At 42.3% G+C, this 16,501-nt stretch overlaps 1 protein-coding gene across 1 annotated transcript in view; it reads right to left on the bottom strand.

The window, feature by feature from the left end:
• LONP2 (lon peptidase 2, peroxisomal) overlaps positions 1-12,616 on the bottom strand; it is an 81,566-nt gene extending 68,950 nt beyond the window's left edge. The window contains exons 1-4 of the mRNA XM_052655511.1: positions 12,306-12,616; positions 4,381-4,615; positions 2,656-2,787; positions 1,317-1,439 (exon numbers count right to left, since the gene is read on the bottom strand). Of these exons, the coding sequence (XP_052511471.1) occupies positions 1,317-1,439; positions 2,656-2,787; positions 4,381-4,615; positions 12,306-12,538 (723 nt within the window). The 5' untranslated portion in view covers positions 12,539-12,616. The remainder of the gene's footprint in view (positions 1-1,316; positions 1,440-2,655; positions 2,788-4,380; positions 4,616-12,305) is intronic.
• Between the last annotated feature and the right edge of the window lie 3,885 nt (positions 12,617-16,501).

Raw genomic sequence — 16,501 nt, 5'->3', positions numbered from 1 at the left:
AAGACGAGATGCACGTGATTCTTCCATACATGCTAACACTACCCGCATGAGAATAAAAGATTCAAGAAATTGGCTACTAGTAATAATGAAAACATCTAAGAATTGTCTCTTCTTGAGCTACTACTGCAGCCACTATTTTCTTGATGTACCTAATGACTACTCATCATTTGGCAACTGAATAAATTCCATTTTCTCACTACAATACAAAGTTTCTCTTTAACATCATTAACCTTTTGCTACTGCCTCTATTCTCTTCATCTGTAACAAGCAGAAAAGTCTTCCACCTTTCAAAATGTTTTAACTTACCTATGGTTTTTTCCAATTAACTACACTATTTACTTCCCTTGTGATATTCTGCTTTTCCAACAAGAGGCACTAACTACCACTTCCCCTTCCCTGCTGGTTACTTAATAATTTGTACTTTGTACTTTGACTTTGTCTCCAGTGTGCTGAAACTGTTCCCTGAAACCCAACAACAGTCTCTGCCAAGTCAAACGGTCTTATTTAAGCTCTCCTTCTCCATGACTCTCTACCGTGTTTTAAACACCACCTACTCTTTTGAAATTCTCAACTCATTAATATCATGAATCAACTCTAGCTGTTCCTGGATCAAAATGATATACTGGCATTTAACTTAAAGGCCTTAGAATTTATTTAACTTATGAAATTACCTATTTAATACAGTCAAATATAAAAGTTAAACACATAAAACAGCAAAAATATAATTTTATAAAAACGGAAATATTAAACTAAGACTAACAGTTTGTACAAATGAAAATTGAAATATTTATAAGTTAAAACAAAAAAAGTCAAGTCAAAAACTTAAAACAGTACGAAATAATTTTTAAAAAGCCAAAGTATGGCACAACACATTCAGTCAGTCCTTTTAGGAAATAATTTTGTGGTATGTTCTTAATAAATACTGTATGCAGTGGGAAAAAAAATCATACTCAAAGACAGTCATCATGGTTATTTGTTAATTTTTAATATATTGAAAACATCGCACACTGGCAGAAAAAGAAATGGCTCAGTAAACTATCCCTTTCAATGATTATCAAAACAAAACATGAGAAAATGTCTACATGCTTAAAAGGAAAAAAAAAAAAGACCCAAACATGGAGAAGGGGCAGAGGGAAACAAACTAGAATTCAAAATTTTATCAGTAACTTGGGTGAGACAACAACCTTGTTTCTTCTTTGTTCCTTTCTTTATTCCCCCAATTTTTTTCTTAAAAAAAAGAAAAGAAAACAATTGAACCTTACATCACACAAAAACAACTAAAGAACCTAAAGAAATGGATTAAAAGGAGGATTTACCCGCTTATCATCATCTTGCTTGTGTTTTCTGGTTTTCTGAAGCAATTTCAGGCCTTCGATTTGTCTGACAAGCAGCGGTATGGTCATCTTGAACCGTTCCTCCAGACTAACGGCATCTAAAATCTGAAACGTTACAGCATCTCTCTCTCAGAAATACGTGCTCCAGAAATAAGGCAGTCAAGACTCATGACTTAAACTGCTAAGTAAAAAAGGTAACGCCTCTCAATATTCACAGCTACATTATGGCTAACACAACCAAATTATCAGCAAGGTCATCTGACATAAATACCAGAATCCTAAAAAAAAAATAAGAATAATAGTATCTTGAGTTTCTATTTAAAAGATGAAGCCAAGATATTGTTCCAAGAGCAAGAACAAAACACATTTTATGTCAACTCTTTCCCAGGAATTTTTACATACACCAAGAGTCTAGGAACATTTTAACCAACCTCCAAGAATGATTTAAGTGAGTAACGCTCTCTGGTTCCTCAGTAAAATGCCCTTGCTAAGCCCAAGCTAGGTCAGGCGGTAGAACTCCTGCCTTCTCTGCTCCTACCAGCTAAACCAAATTCTTGCATTTAAACACAATCTATCTGCATTAGTTGCACTGGCTAGTATAATTTATTAGACTTTAGCATTAAATAAAGTGATGAAATAAGGAAGGTTGTTTAATGTTCTCGGAAGATTCAATAAAACAGATCGCTTAAAAATACTACAAAAATAAGTGTACAGGAAAACTTTTATAGTTTGGAGACAGTGAAGTCGCTCAGTCATGTCCGACTCTTCACAACCCCATGGACTGTAGCCCACCAGGCTCCTCCATCCATGAAATTGTCCAGGCAAGAGTACTGGAGTGGGTTGCCATTTCCTTCTCCAATAGTTTGGAGAAAAGACATTCAAATCTAAGAATCCACATTTGAATTATTTTTCAAGTGTCTTTTAAACTCATTTCACTTTAAACAAATAGAAGTTGAAAATCATAAAAAAAAAAAATCACAGCTAACACATCATAGCTGCGGTTTCTGTAAGAAACTCGAAGAATTCTAACAATGCAGACTTATTATATACAAGCGAAAGGTCACAGCTCCACATTTTTAAAAAGTCATTCTCACTTAAATTTTTTCCGTTAAGTTAACAAACTACCAGTACTGATCATGCAAATGCAAGAACTGTCTGGGTACACAAAAATGTAAAGCAATCACTTTAAAGTCAATTTAAGTGTAAATGTATCTTAACTACTTCTGTGGGTCTCCAGTATCACTTACCTGAAAGTCAAAACTTACTACCTAGATCTGAATAAGTGACAAAGCAGCGTGGCATTCCAGAGGGGAACACTGACCTGGAGCTTCTCTTTGTTGCTTGTTCGGATAATTGATGTCAGAATGTCTGGTAAAGCTTCCCTTGGAAGACTGTCTAAAAGACGTCTCAATTTAGCCACTGCAGGGACAGACATATCCAACATTTCAACCAACTACAAAGGGAGAAAAAAAAGCTTTTTAATAAAATTGGGCATTATCTGTGAATTTAAAAAATCAAATTGTCATACAGGTTTAAGTTTGGGTCACAAAGAAAGTCTTTGCTTCTGAACCATCACTGATTATTAAGAGTCCAGGCATTTTTACAAGACTCAAAGGAAAAGAGAAGTACTGTTAAAATGTCAATTGGAATGAAAAGCAATGACTCGAAAGTGGGTAAAATAATGTTTATAAAAGGTTTTATACATCAGTGATTTTAGTATTTTATTTTAAAAAATTAAAATTTGTAGAAAAGTTGCAGTAGTATAATGAAACTCCTTCCCCTAACAAACTTCCCCTAAATTCATCACGGTTAACATTTTGCCACACTTGCTTTCTCTTTCCCCCACTCTATACACACACACAACACACAAATATTGCTAAACATGTAAGAATAAACTGCAGACATCAGGACCTTGATTAGAAACTACTGACTGTTGAAAGTGTGTAGGGCAGGTGTTCGTAGCCTGTGGTGTTTGCACTTGATGTGGCATTTGAAGGGACACATTTCTAGTGTGGTGAACAACAGGAAAATAGAGTAAGTGAATACGCTATTTAGGAATGAAGGTGATTAAGGGGAAAGTAGAATTTATCTTCCTTTTCCTGAGTGATCATCCCTGAGTCTCACTTCAAAATTCTCTATTTTCCTTGTTCTTAAGAATAAGGATACGAATTCTCTTACAGAGTGTAATGATCAAATTCTGGAAATTTAACATGGCTGATTATGTTAACCAGTCAGTAGCTGAAATACTGTTTTTTGTAGAACACAGGATTAATTAAAATCTGAGCACTGACTGAATGATTTTTTGAAAAACACAAAAAAAACACAAAAAACAAGTTCTAGGGTATAGCCTGGAGCTAAGACAGATCAAGCTCCAGGCAAGCTTTCAGTAACTGTGATATTCAGTGGGGCTGTTGATAAAGTTCCCCTTTCCTTTTGCACGATGGTGGTATAACTGTGGTGATGTTCTAAAAATTCCTTGAATGTCATTATAAAATCTTTACATATTTAACACTTTTTGTTGATTCAAAGTGGGGAGAAGTAAAGCATAAAGAAAGAAGCTATGAAGCTATGTCCAAGAGAGGAACTGAGTTTATCATCAAGGCCTTTAGACACTGCCTGTCCCACATAGATCCAGCTTAGTGACTGGGTTACATCAAGAGAACATACAAGACTACGTTTTGTAGTATACTTCAGGAAGATCTGTAGGGAATCAAAGCATAAAAGTATATGCTTTTGGGGTGAGGGGAGAAGCTTTCTGCTCAATCGAGAATTAACCAAAAAAACTCAAACCTAGAATTAAGGAGTCCAATGTTTAATGTAAAAGCTCCAGAAACACTCTTTGGAAAAATTTTAGAAAGGGTTGGCTAGCATGTCCTAGAAAGACTGAGATACAAGCCCAGACAAAAACAATTTGAAATCAATATATCACTAAATCTTCTAAGCACATACTGCCTGAACACTCACCACTCAACAAATTTATCACATCTTATGGTACCAAAGAAACCAAAGAAAAGAGAATTTCAAGGAAACACTAAAAGCAACTCACTTGTACCGCATATTTGTAAAACTGTTCCGATAGCTCTCCGAGCTCCTCCCTAGTCTTACAGGTATTAGGGAACTCCTCCAGCCGGTCCAACTGTTCCACCTCGGCAACAGGATATGGCTTCTCTTTCACAACCTGTACGATCTGGAAGCGGCACAGGCCTGTTATCAGCAAAGTATAGTGGGGCTTGGGCCAGTTACTGCCCACAACCTGGACTGCCAGCGCAGCTGTCCCGATCCTGAAAAACACACAGAACATCAGCATTACAAATGCTCGGTATGGCAGGGCAGAAGCCCACCTCAAAAGGGCTGCCTTTTCTGAGAAATTCATTAAAAAGCAAAGGACACCTGAAGTGCAAATGAATTATTTCTCTGTTTAATTTAGCATCCGGTGCACTGTCTGTTGGGCTTTCCTGGTGGCTCAGTGGGTAAAGCACCTGCCTGCAATGTGGGAGACCTGGGTTCCATCCCTGGGTTGGGAAGATCCCCTGGAGGAGGGAAAGGCTACCCACTCCAGTATTCTGGCCTGGAGAATTCCATGGACTGTATAGTCCATGAGGTCACAAAGAGTCAGACATGACTGAGCAACTTTCACTTCACTTCTTTTCACCAATGAAGGAGATCTGGGTTCAACCCTTGGGTCTAGGAGATCCACTGAAAAAGGAAATGGCAACCCTCTCCAGTATTCTTGCCTGGGAAATCCCATGGACAGAGGAGCCTGGCAGGGCTACAGTACATGGGATGGAAAAAAGTCAGACATGACTAAACAGTAACAACAACACGGTCTGTTAAGTCCCTACCACCTGCTATGGGGACGTCTCATTCTAATTACATGTTTTAAGAATTAGACAGAAATTCCTAAGCATCTGGATTATTTAAACATAAAAACGTAAAAGCTGTTGAGATTTATAGTCGAAATTAATTTTGCCAGCTGGGAATGAGGTAATCGTTCATCAGGATATACACTAGCATTAAGCAGTCGCAGAGAGTTGGGCACTACTGAGCGCGCGCGCGCGCACACACACACACACACACACACTCGCATTCTAAGCAGATTTAAATACATCAGTATGATGTAAACCGACCTAAGTAATCCCTGTTCCAACCAGCTTTTCTACTAACAAACCAGGTTTTTTTTTACATAATCAATCTATAAAACTGCCATCAAATCTGGGAATTAACATGTATGCCCCTGAATTCTGAATTTCTAAATATGGGGCTAAATAGCAGAGGCCACACTTATTCGTGGTCTGAGGAGACTTCGTCAGAGACCTAGACCTCAGGAAAGTGTAAACCTAGTTCTAAGTGGTAATCACCACACCTAACACTTGATAGAAAGTTATAAGCCTCAGCCTCAGAAAGTCATTTAAGCCTCAACTCCTTATCATTCAATTCTGACCAAGCTGCATATAAACCAATCCACAGGAAGGAAGCCTCATCCAAACTAAGCTGCAGTAATAGAAAATAGAAAGATCACCACTCAGAGGTGACTTCCAGATGCCATCTACACTCAGATTTTCTCCCCTGAGCCACAGGCTAGGTTGTAACTACAGAAAAGAAACTAAAACCAGAGTGCTCAGCGCTTTCAACGCTGGACAGTGGTGACACAGGGATATTAAACCTGCCCATCTCAAACACACTGATGGCACAGACAATGTGCACACACTTCAGTGAGCTCGCTCACTTCCAGCCGCAGTGCATTCTTGACTCCTTCCTTGTACATGATGCATTCTGTACATAACCTGCAACCTTTGGCTTCCCACCGCCACTCCACTCAGTTTATTCCGAGTTATGCATATATTTCCTTACCATCCTTACGGGCATACCTCATGGACAGGGGATAAAACTTGACTTAAATAATAACTGAAACCAAAAAAATCAGGGAAATAATTTGGTGGGGAGAAAAAAACATCACGGACTTCAAAAACCTGATCTTGTGTTGCAGGTGCTTTTCCTCAGTCACTAATCCAACAGTAGGTTCTATCTCCCATTCGCTGAAAACCTGCCTGAGCGAGTTGCTGCTGCTGCTGCTGCTGCTAAGTCGCTTCGGTCGTGTCCGACTCTGTGTGACCCCAGAGACGGCAACCCACCAGGCTCCCCCGTCCCTGGGATTCTCCAGGCAAGAACACTGGAGTGGGTTGCCATTTCCTTCTCCAATGCATCAAAGTGAAAAATGAAAGTGAAGTCGCTCAGTCGTGTCCGACTCTTAGCGACCCCATGGACTGCAGCCTACCAGGCTCCTCCGTCCGTGGGATTTTCCAGGCAAGAGTACTGGAGTGGGGTGCCATTGCCTTCTCCTGCCTGAGCGAGTTAGCTGGACCTGAACTAGAAACTAATGAAGACGGTAGTTCACTGCAGATGACAACCACCAAAGCTTACACAATGCAGAATGTTTACAGTTCCATTTATAAGAAACACTGACAGATAAGAAACTGGATTCCTGGCCTCAGGGGTTAACAAACTAGAAACTGAAGAGAAACCAGAAATGAGTCTTCTCACAAAGCAAATAAAAGTTTTGCTAACTGTGAAAGGAGCTGTTCCAAACAGTAAAGTGATTAAGTTGGATTTATACTATGTTTGTCCTCCTAGTAAGAAAAAATATACAGGGGTTTTCAATGTGAATTATTTCTTACTTTAAATCACTTGTAGTTGACAACAGACCCCCCAAAAAAAACCCCAAAAGGTACATAAAAAGAATGCACCCTTTTTAAAGAAGAAACTTGATGTGCAAAATAATTAGATGGCTAGAAATAGACTATTCAGTGAAAGACATTTGGGGTAAAAGCTCTGGGAAGAAGGATGACATTTATGTTATTTATTTTTCTTTAAGATTTTTTTTTTTTAATGTGGACCATTTTTAAAGTCTTTACTGAATTTGTTACAATATTGGTTCTGTTGTTTATGTTCCAGTTTTTTTTTGGCCGAAAGGCATGTGGGAGCTTAGCTCCTGACCAGAGATCCAACCGGATCCCCCTGTAGGCACTGGAAGGCGAAGTCTTAACCACCTGACTTCCAGGTAGGCCCCTAATGCTATTTTAGACAAGTTGTATTGTATGCTGGGCTCTAGGTTTTACATATAAAAATCGGTATTAAGTAAACAAAATGTTCAATTAATACTTTCCTTCTAACCATGATCAAACTATGATACATAGGGTTTATATCAACTTAGTCATCTTTCTAAATAATCTACTTCTTCTATTACTATGAGCTTTATTCTTGTTTAGATGCAAAGTCATGTCCGACTCTTTTGCGACCCCATGAACTATAGCCTGCCAGGCTCCTCTGTCCATGGGATTTCCCAGGCAACAATACTGGAGTGGGTTGCCATTTCCTTCTCCAGGGAATCTTCTGGACCCAGGGACTGAGCCCACCTCTCTGGCATCGGCAGGTGGATTCTTTACCACTGAGCCACCTGGGAAGCCCAAACACTTTATTTGTTGTTGGTCAGTCGCCAGGTTGTGTCCAACGCTCTGTGACCACATGGACTGCAGCACACCAGCTTTCCCTGCTCTTCACCATCTCCCAGAGTTTGCTCAGACTCATGTCCACTAAGTTGGTGATGCTATCTAGCTATCTCATCTTCAGCAGCCCCCTTCTCCTGCCTGCGACCTTTCCCAGCATCAGGATCTTTTTCAATGAGTTGTTTCTTTGCATCAGGTGGCCAAAGTATGGGAGTCTCAGCTTCAGCATCAGTCCTTCCAATGAATATTCAGGGTTGATTTCCTTTAGGATGGACTGATTTGATCTCCTTGTTGTCCAAGAGTCTCAAGAATCTTCTCCAGCACCACAATTAAAAAGCGTCAGTTCTTTGGTACTCAGCCTTCTTTACTGTCCAGCTCTTACATCTGTAATGACTACTGGGAAAAATTACAGCTTCAACTATACAGACCTTTGTTGACAAAGTGATGTCTCTGCTTTTTAATATCCTGTGTAGGTTTGTCATAGCTTTCCTTCCAAGGGGCAAGCATCTTTTAATTTCATGGCTGTAGTCACTGTCTGCAGTGATTTTGGAGCCCAAGAAAATGAAATTTGTTGCTGTTTCCACTTTATTCCCTTCTATTTGCTATGAAGTGATAGGACCAGATGTCAAGATCTTCGTTTTTTTAATGCCGAGTTTTAAGCCAGCCTTTTCACTCTCCTCTATCACCCTTAAGAGGCCATTTAGTTCCTCTTTGCCTTCTGCCATTAGAGTGGTGTAATCTACATATCTGAGGTTGTTGATATTTCTCCTGGCAATCTTGACTCCAGCTTGTGAGTCATCCAGCCCAACATTTTACATGATGTACTCTGCACAGAAGTTAAATATGCAGGGTGACTATATACAGGCTCGAGGCACTCCTTACCCAATTTGGAAACAAGTCCATTGTTTGATGTCCAGTTTTGTTTTTTCTTGACCTGCATATAGGTTTCTCAGGAAACAAGTAAGGTGGTCTGATACTTCGATCTCTTTAAGAATTTACCACAGTTTGTTATGATCCAAACAGTCAAAGGCTTTAGCATAATCAATGAAGCAGTAGATGTTTTTCTGAAATTTCCTTGCTTTGTCTATGACCCAATGGATGTTAGCGATTTGATCTCTGGTTCCTCTGCCTTTTCTAAACCCAGCTTGTACACCTGGAAGTTCTCAGTTCTCACAGTACTGAAAGCTAGCTTGAAGGATTGTGAGCATAACCTTGCTAGAATATGAAGATAAGGATAGCTGTGGCCTATTTGCCAACCACTTGCTTTTTTCTTTTCTTTCACTTTTTTTAAACTTTATTTATTTGGTCAGGCCTCTTGGCTTGTGGGATCTTAGTTCTCCAACCAGAGATTAAATCTTGGGCTTCCCTTATGGCTCAGCTGGTAAAGAATCCATCTGCAATGCAGGAGACCTGGGTTCAATCCCTGGGTTGGGAAGATCCCCTGGAGAAGGGAAAGGCTACCCACTCCAATATTCTGGCCTAGAGAATTCCATGAACTGTATAGTCCTTGGGGTCACAAAGAGTCGGACATGACTAAGTGACTTTCACGTCACTTCACTTCACTTCAGAGATGAAGTATCCCAAAATGAAGAGGGACTGAGCAATCAGTACTATGAAGAAAGGAAGGCAGGTATGCTGAAGACTGGAAGACTGGGAGAAGACTGCAGGGCCATCTCAAATGGCCATCTCAAATGTCTGAAGACACTGTGCAGGCAATGTTAAATTATTGTCCATTTTCATTAAGAAAACAATGAGCTTCTGAGAAGTCACTAAAAAGACAGTCTGATGAAGCAGGGCGGCCCTGCGGTGGCATGAGAGCCAAGTTCTACACTGGGGCTAACCAAAAGTAGGCAACATGCCTACACATCAACATGCAGAAAAGGGACTGTACTGTCCAACATGGTTAAGGAAGTGGTTCAGGTAAGTCAACATCCAACCCTGCCACTTTATGACAAAGAGTCTGGGAAACAAATGATCACTGCTGTTCCTTGAAGACCAAGGCACTGTCTCCTGGATGGTCTAAAGGAAACAAGAGACGGGAGCAAAGCCCTCGCTGCGCCTCTGGGGTCCTACTACAATCTGAAAAAGCAGGTAACTGGAGAAGGGCAGATTTGCACATTGAAACAGAACAACGTCGTAAGTAACTCAATACTTGTACTATTAAAGCTCTTTTAATTTTTTAAAATAAGAGCATTTAAAGCTCAATTGGAAAAAAAGACACTGGAACCTAATATTAAGGAACACAGTCTACCCAGATTTTTCAAGTAGCAAATTTTATTTCTAGGATAACGAGATGGTCTGGTGGGTCTCTGTAATACTAAAATTCCGTGAAGAATTTTCAATGTCGGTTTTCTAACTTAAATGATTAAACTTTAACATTGCTACTCATTTAAAACAAAAGCTGCAATAAGAACAGCAAGAACCACATTACACCTCATCTGATTATTAGTGGATTACTTCCAAGGAGGCTAATTCAGACAGAATCATACCAACAAATAGTCACTCAAAACTGAAACACGACTAACTCTACTTTCAAAATTCAGTGTATTTTGAGTAATCAAAAATACCTTACCATGAGCACACTTGCCTCAGCTAGCAACTAAGGACCTGTGCACAGAAAGCAAAAAATTATGGGAATACACAGAGGCTTAAGGAGCGGGGTCATGTGCAGGAAAACCAGAATCCAACACAGTTTATCACTGTTTACTGAAACTTGTAAAGTGTCAAGGGACTTCCCTGGTGGTTCAATGGTCAAGACTCTGCCCTTCCAAAGCAGGGGGTGTGGGTTTGATCCCTGGTCAGGGAACTAAGATCCCACATGCGGCCAATAAAAACATAAATAAGTAGAACTGTGAGAAAGCAAATCTGTTTTTAAAAAAGTATCCAATTTTACTCAAGCAAAGCAAAGCAAAATGTTTTCCATGCTTGAGAAAAGGGAGGCTTAATGTGGACCAACAAAGGATTGCTATGTTTTTGTTCTGTTTCAGGAGGGGAGGGGAGCTGAGGGGAGAGGAAGCAAATCTGAGAATTTGAGTCAAGCCATGGTCTCCTTTTAAAAAATGTATATAATAGAAAGAATTTGGACAAAAACAAGACATTCCTAACCCTCTCAAAATCCATTAAGAGTTAAGTACACTTAATTTTAAAAAAGGAAACTGTAGGTGAAAGAGGAAGGGCTCTAAACTGAAAACATCTCAAGAAGAGTTAAGGACAGGAGGCAAGGGCTTGGGAGGCTGATAACAGCATTTGTTGAGAGCATAGTATATACCAGCACTGTCCAGTAGAAATATAATGCCAACCACCTATGTAATTTTAATAGCCACATTAGAAAGAAGAAACAGATGAAATGCTAATATTTTACTTAACTCCTAATATCCAAAATACTACCATTTCAACACAATCTCTATAAAATGTATTAATCAACAAAACTTTTCATACGAAATTTGCAAATTTTAGTGTGTAGTGTACACTTATAGTACATTTAGGATAACCAACCATCCTGGTTTGTCTGAACCAAAGGGTTTCCTGGGACACGAAAGTGTCAGTGCTAAAACCAGGATGGTCCCTGGCAACCCGGACAACTGGTCACTCTGGTATCTCAATTTGGACAAGCCACATTTCAAGCTATCCAGCTAGCCATGGACAGTACTGGACGGTGTAAGCATTTATCCAGGCCAGCACAAAAAAGACCACGTATGATCTCACTTCTTCATCACACACCTAAGAGGCGGATGCTGCTAGTTTCCAAATTACAGATGAAGAAAGAAATAAGCACAGGTTTCATCTGTCACCCAAAGTCACACAACTAGGGTCACACGTAGGGGAATCGGTGAGCTTGGGGTGTAGGTGCTGAGCTTGGGGTGTAGGTGGTGAGCTTGGGGTGTAGGTGGTGAGCTTGGGGTGTAGGTGGTATAGCTTGGGGCCTAAGAGCTGTTGAGATATGAGAACAGAAGGAGAGACAAGGGAAAACGTGAACAGGGAAGGCCCTTTAGGAAGGAAAACAGAAGAACCGAGGGGACGAAAGAAGGCGGGGGTTGGAGGGTGGAGGGACGACAGGGAGTGTGGAAGAACGGATAGCTTCCTCAATAAAGAAACGGTGCAGTATAGGCTGGGACGGGGGGAGAGAAAACGTGACGGAGCAAGTATGAGTCAAGAGGACAAAAGAACTGGGAAGGAAGGAACAGAAGGAAGAAGGGGGTAGGGACAAGGAAGAGAGGAAAGAAAAGAGCCGGGCGGGGAAGGTTAGGTGCACCAGCTTAGGAGCTTGAAGATCCGGGGGGCGGGAGGGAAATTCACAACAGATGGTGAGCAGCTAACTGCAGTTTTCACGACTCCGTGGGTCAAATCATTTAACGGTCACGAGGCACTCCTGTCACCGCCTGTCTGGCACGGGAGTCTTCTGAAGAGGCGGGGGGTCCTCCCGAGGCAGGAGGCCGCGCCGCCGCCGCCGCCGGGCCGTCCGGCCTACCTGTGCAGCGGCGGCAGGTCCTGCGCGTCGCTGGCCGGGTCGGGCGTGTTGGGGATGACGCCCAAGATGGTGCTCTGCAGCGACGTGCCCTTGAGCAGGCGGCTCCGCACCAGCTGCAGGTTGCGGGCCGAGTCCACGCTGGTGCGCATGGTGGAGCCGGGCAGCAACACGCCCTCGTGCGTGAGCAGCAGCGGGAGGCGGCTGGGGATCTGGATGGGGCTCACGGACGACATGGCGACACCCCTCCGCGCCGGGACAGTCCCCGGGAGCCCGACGCCCGGCTTCGCGCGGCCTCCTCGGCTGCGACCCAGGATCTGACTCGGGCGCGCTGCCGCTTCCGGTCCCGAGAGCCCGCTCACCCGCCCCCAGCCTCCGCCGCCGCCGCCGCCGCCGCCTGGCGCCGTACACATGCGAAGAGAAGCGCACTCCGCCCGCGGATGACCCCCGCCTCCCCGCCCTCTCTTTTCTCTGGAGTTTCATTCATCGCTGAGCTGTGTGCCCAACGATGGTCCCGTGTGACTTATGTCCACTTGAAATGTTTGTACCTTTCTATCGAATTGATTTTAGATGTACAAAAATTTTTGTACTCTAGTTTCCATGTACCTTTCACCCAGCTTCCCGTGTAATCATCTTACACAATCATGATTCGACTCTAAAAACCAGGAAATTAATCTTACTCTTATCTAATTTATAGATTTCCAGAAATTTTGCCAGTTTTCTCACAAGTGTCCTTTTTTCTGCTCCAGGATCCCACTTTTTGTTTTTTTTAGATACAATGTCACCTCAATCTTTTTTTCTTTTTTCCTTCAAAGCTTTGGTCTCTTATTTTGTAGAATGTCCCTCTCTTTGGGTTTATCTGATGTTTTCTCAAGATCACATTATACATTTTTGGCAGGAAGACCACAAAAGCGATGTGCCTTAGTGATACATTAACGGTGAAATGTCTTACCAATGATGATTTCAACAGTGATTAAGTTCCCCACTTTAAGGTACTATTTATCTCATTATAAGTAAGAGTCTGTAGGGAGTTAAGTCTATATTTATCAACTGGAATCTGTAAGAAAAAACTGCCCCATCTCCCTCATTTATTTACTTATTCTATTATTTTTTATGTTAATATGGACTCGAATATTCAATGTTTTATGGGTTATCATGCAATGATATCATGTATTTCGTTGCTCGAATTTTTTCACATTTGGCCTTTGGGAGCTCCTTCACCCTGTGAGGAAAGTAGCACTATCTCCTTTTTATAAATGAGTAATTGAGATTCAAAAAGGGTAAACAGGTTAGTTATTCATGATTACAAGGCTATTAAATAGCAATAGCGAAATTGAATTTAACTAGCTTTTGGCTGTAGGTTGCAGAAGGAAATTTTTCCCCAAATAAGAAGTTTAGCAAGGTTCTCAGAATCCAGGAGGAAATTGAAAATCAAGCCAACATGCATTTCTTGAGGGCCTGCTAAGTATAAGTTCCTCAAGCACCACTTGGCTAGAGGGACAGACCCACAGGTGGCTGAGTCTGATACAGAAATTGTTTGTTTCTGTATGTGAAGCAGGTAAGAGAAAGGAGAAGACAGGTATACTAGCCGCTGTGCTGGAGACAGAAGTTTGGGAACTCAGAGTCTCCTGCCTAAAGCTCTTTCTCTGTCGTGATCCCACCACTTATTCATTCACTAAACAACTATTTTTTGAATGCCTACTATGTAATGGATGTTACTTTAGGTGCGGGGGATACATCAGTGAACACAACAGACAAGGTTCCTGCTTTCAAATAGGAAAAGGAGTACGTCAAGGCTGTATATTGTCACCCTGCTTATTTAACTTATATGCAGAGTATATCATGAGAAACACTGGGCTGGAAGAAGCACAAGCTGGAATCAAGATTGCCAGGAGAAATATCAATAACCTCAGATATGCAAATGACACCACCCTCATGGCAGAAAGTGAAGAGGAACTAAAAAGCCACTTGATGAAAGTGAAAGAGGAGAGTGAAAAAGTTGGCTTAAACCTCAACATTCAGAAAATGAAGATCATGGCATCTGGTCCCATCACTTCATGGGAAATAGATGGGGAAACAGTGGAAACACTGTCAGACTTCACTTTTTTGGGCTCCAAAATCACTGCAGATGGTGACTGCAGCCATGAAATTAAAAGACGCTTACTCCTTGGAAGGAAAGTTATGACCAACCTAAATAGTATATTCAAAAGCAGAAACATTACTTTGCCAACTAAGATCTGTCTAATCAAGGCTATGGTTTTTCCAGTGGTCATGTATGGATGTGAGAGTTGGACTGTGAAGAAAGCTGAGCACTGAAGAATTGATCTTTCGAACTGTGGTGTTGGAGAAGACTCTTGAGAGTCCCTTGGACTGCAAGGAGATCCAACCAGTCCATTATGAAGGAGATCAGCCCTGGGATTTCTTTGGAAGGAATGATGCTAAAGCTGAAACTCCAGTACTTTGGCCACCTTATGCGAAGAGTTGACTCACTGGAAAAGACTCTGATGCTGGGAAGGATTGGGGGCAGCAGGAGAAGGGGACGACCGAGGATGAGATGGCTGGATGGCATCACTGACTCGATGGACATGAGTCTGAGTGAAGTCCGGGAGTTGGTGATGGACAGGGAGGCCTGGCGTGCTGCGATTCATGGGGTCGCAAAGAGTCGGACACAGCTGAGCAACTGAACTGAACTGAACATTCTGGGAGGAGAAACAGAAAAAAAAGCAAGGAAAATCCTTTTGGATGGTGATATGCCCTTCAGATGCCAGAGCAGGCCTCACTAAAGAGTTGAGCTTTGTTTGAATGGAGCCCTGCACGGCAGCCACACAGAGCTTGTGGGGTGGCTGCCAAGGGAGTGCTATTCCAGGCCGAAGGAGTGGTGACGGCAAAGGCTTTCTGACCGGGATGGATTTAGCACATTTGTGGGGCCTGCTTCTGTGATTTGCTGAGGTGGGGCCTGGTGAGGGAAGCAGGAGAGAAGTGGGTAGGGTGGAGTGGGGTGCAGAGAGCTCAGGAAGGAGAAGGGAGTGGGGGTCAGGAATCTGCTGAGGAATTTGGGTCTTACTCTGAGCTCAGGGCAAGCCATTGGCAGTTTCAAGTTGTGGAATACTTTTTCAGACTTAATGTTTTCTAAAGGTCATGTTAACTGCTGTGTGGAGAATGGAACACAGGTGTTTAAGGTCAGATGTGCAGAGCCAGTTAGGAGCTGGTTGAAGTTGCCCAGGCAAGAGGTGATGTGGACTCAGACAAGAAGCAGTAAATTCAAACCTTATTTGAGTGTAGCTTCAACACAGCACACTGATGGGACTTCCCTGGTGGTCCGGTGGCTAAGAATCCACCTGCCAGTGCAGGGGACATGGGTTCCACCTCTGGTCTGGGAAGATTCCATGAAACGGGCAGTGAAGCCCATTCACCACAACTACTGAGCCAGATCGCTAGGGCCTGAGCTCTGCAGTAAGAGAAGCTACCTCAGTGAGAAGCCTGCACACCAGAGAAAGTAGCCTGCACTCAGCAGCAAAGCCCCAGAGCAACCATAACTAACTCACTAAATGAAAACAAAAGCAGAGCATGCTGATGGATTGGGCATGACGAGGGAAGGAGAAGCAGTGCTCCAGGGTCTCCAGAGCAGTTGTGCTGGTAAGCAGGAGATCTTGGCTGCAACCAGTAGGCTCTGGATTGCTCTCCGATGGCCCTGGGTACCTGACACTGTGATAGACTCTGGCGGTGAAGCAAAGATAAAAACATGCAGGGTCTAGCTCCCAAAGAGCTTAGCTCTTCACCAAGTCTTCTCCAAGGGCAAGGGGGAATGTCCCCATTTTTTCAGAACTTCAAAAACCATCTTATAACCCTTGCAGTATATTTTCTGAACACACGTTTAATGCTTTTAACGTACACTCTCCCCAACAGCAACAAGCAATATGAATGTCTAGTCACATAATAATAGCTGGATTTATTTTAAAATACAAATGCATTCCATGCCACGGAAGGTGCAGTGTGGCACCGGGTCCACGTTTAAGTTGTTTACTTGATGAACACCTTCTTTCCATCCTATCAGTCTGTCTCTGTGGTGGGGTGCCAGTCCCCTTGGGAAAGCAGCAAGAATCTAAGTGTGAGGTCTCAAGTGACTGAGTGGCTCTCCTCGTTCCTTCTTTAACAACACTGTGTCTACTTTCTTCATTTATCCACCAAATACTCATTCC

Source organism: Budorcas taxicolor, chromosome 18 (genome assembly GCF_023091745.1).
Source record: "Budorcas taxicolor isolate Tak-1 chromosome 18, Takin1.1, whole genome shotgun sequence".
NCBI classification, from domain to species: Eukaryota; Metazoa; Chordata; class Mammalia; order Artiodactyla; family Bovidae; genus Budorcas; species Budorcas taxicolor.
The sequence above is the reverse complement of the archived record's forward strand: the minus strand, read 5'-3'. Positions and strand labels throughout refer to the sequence as shown.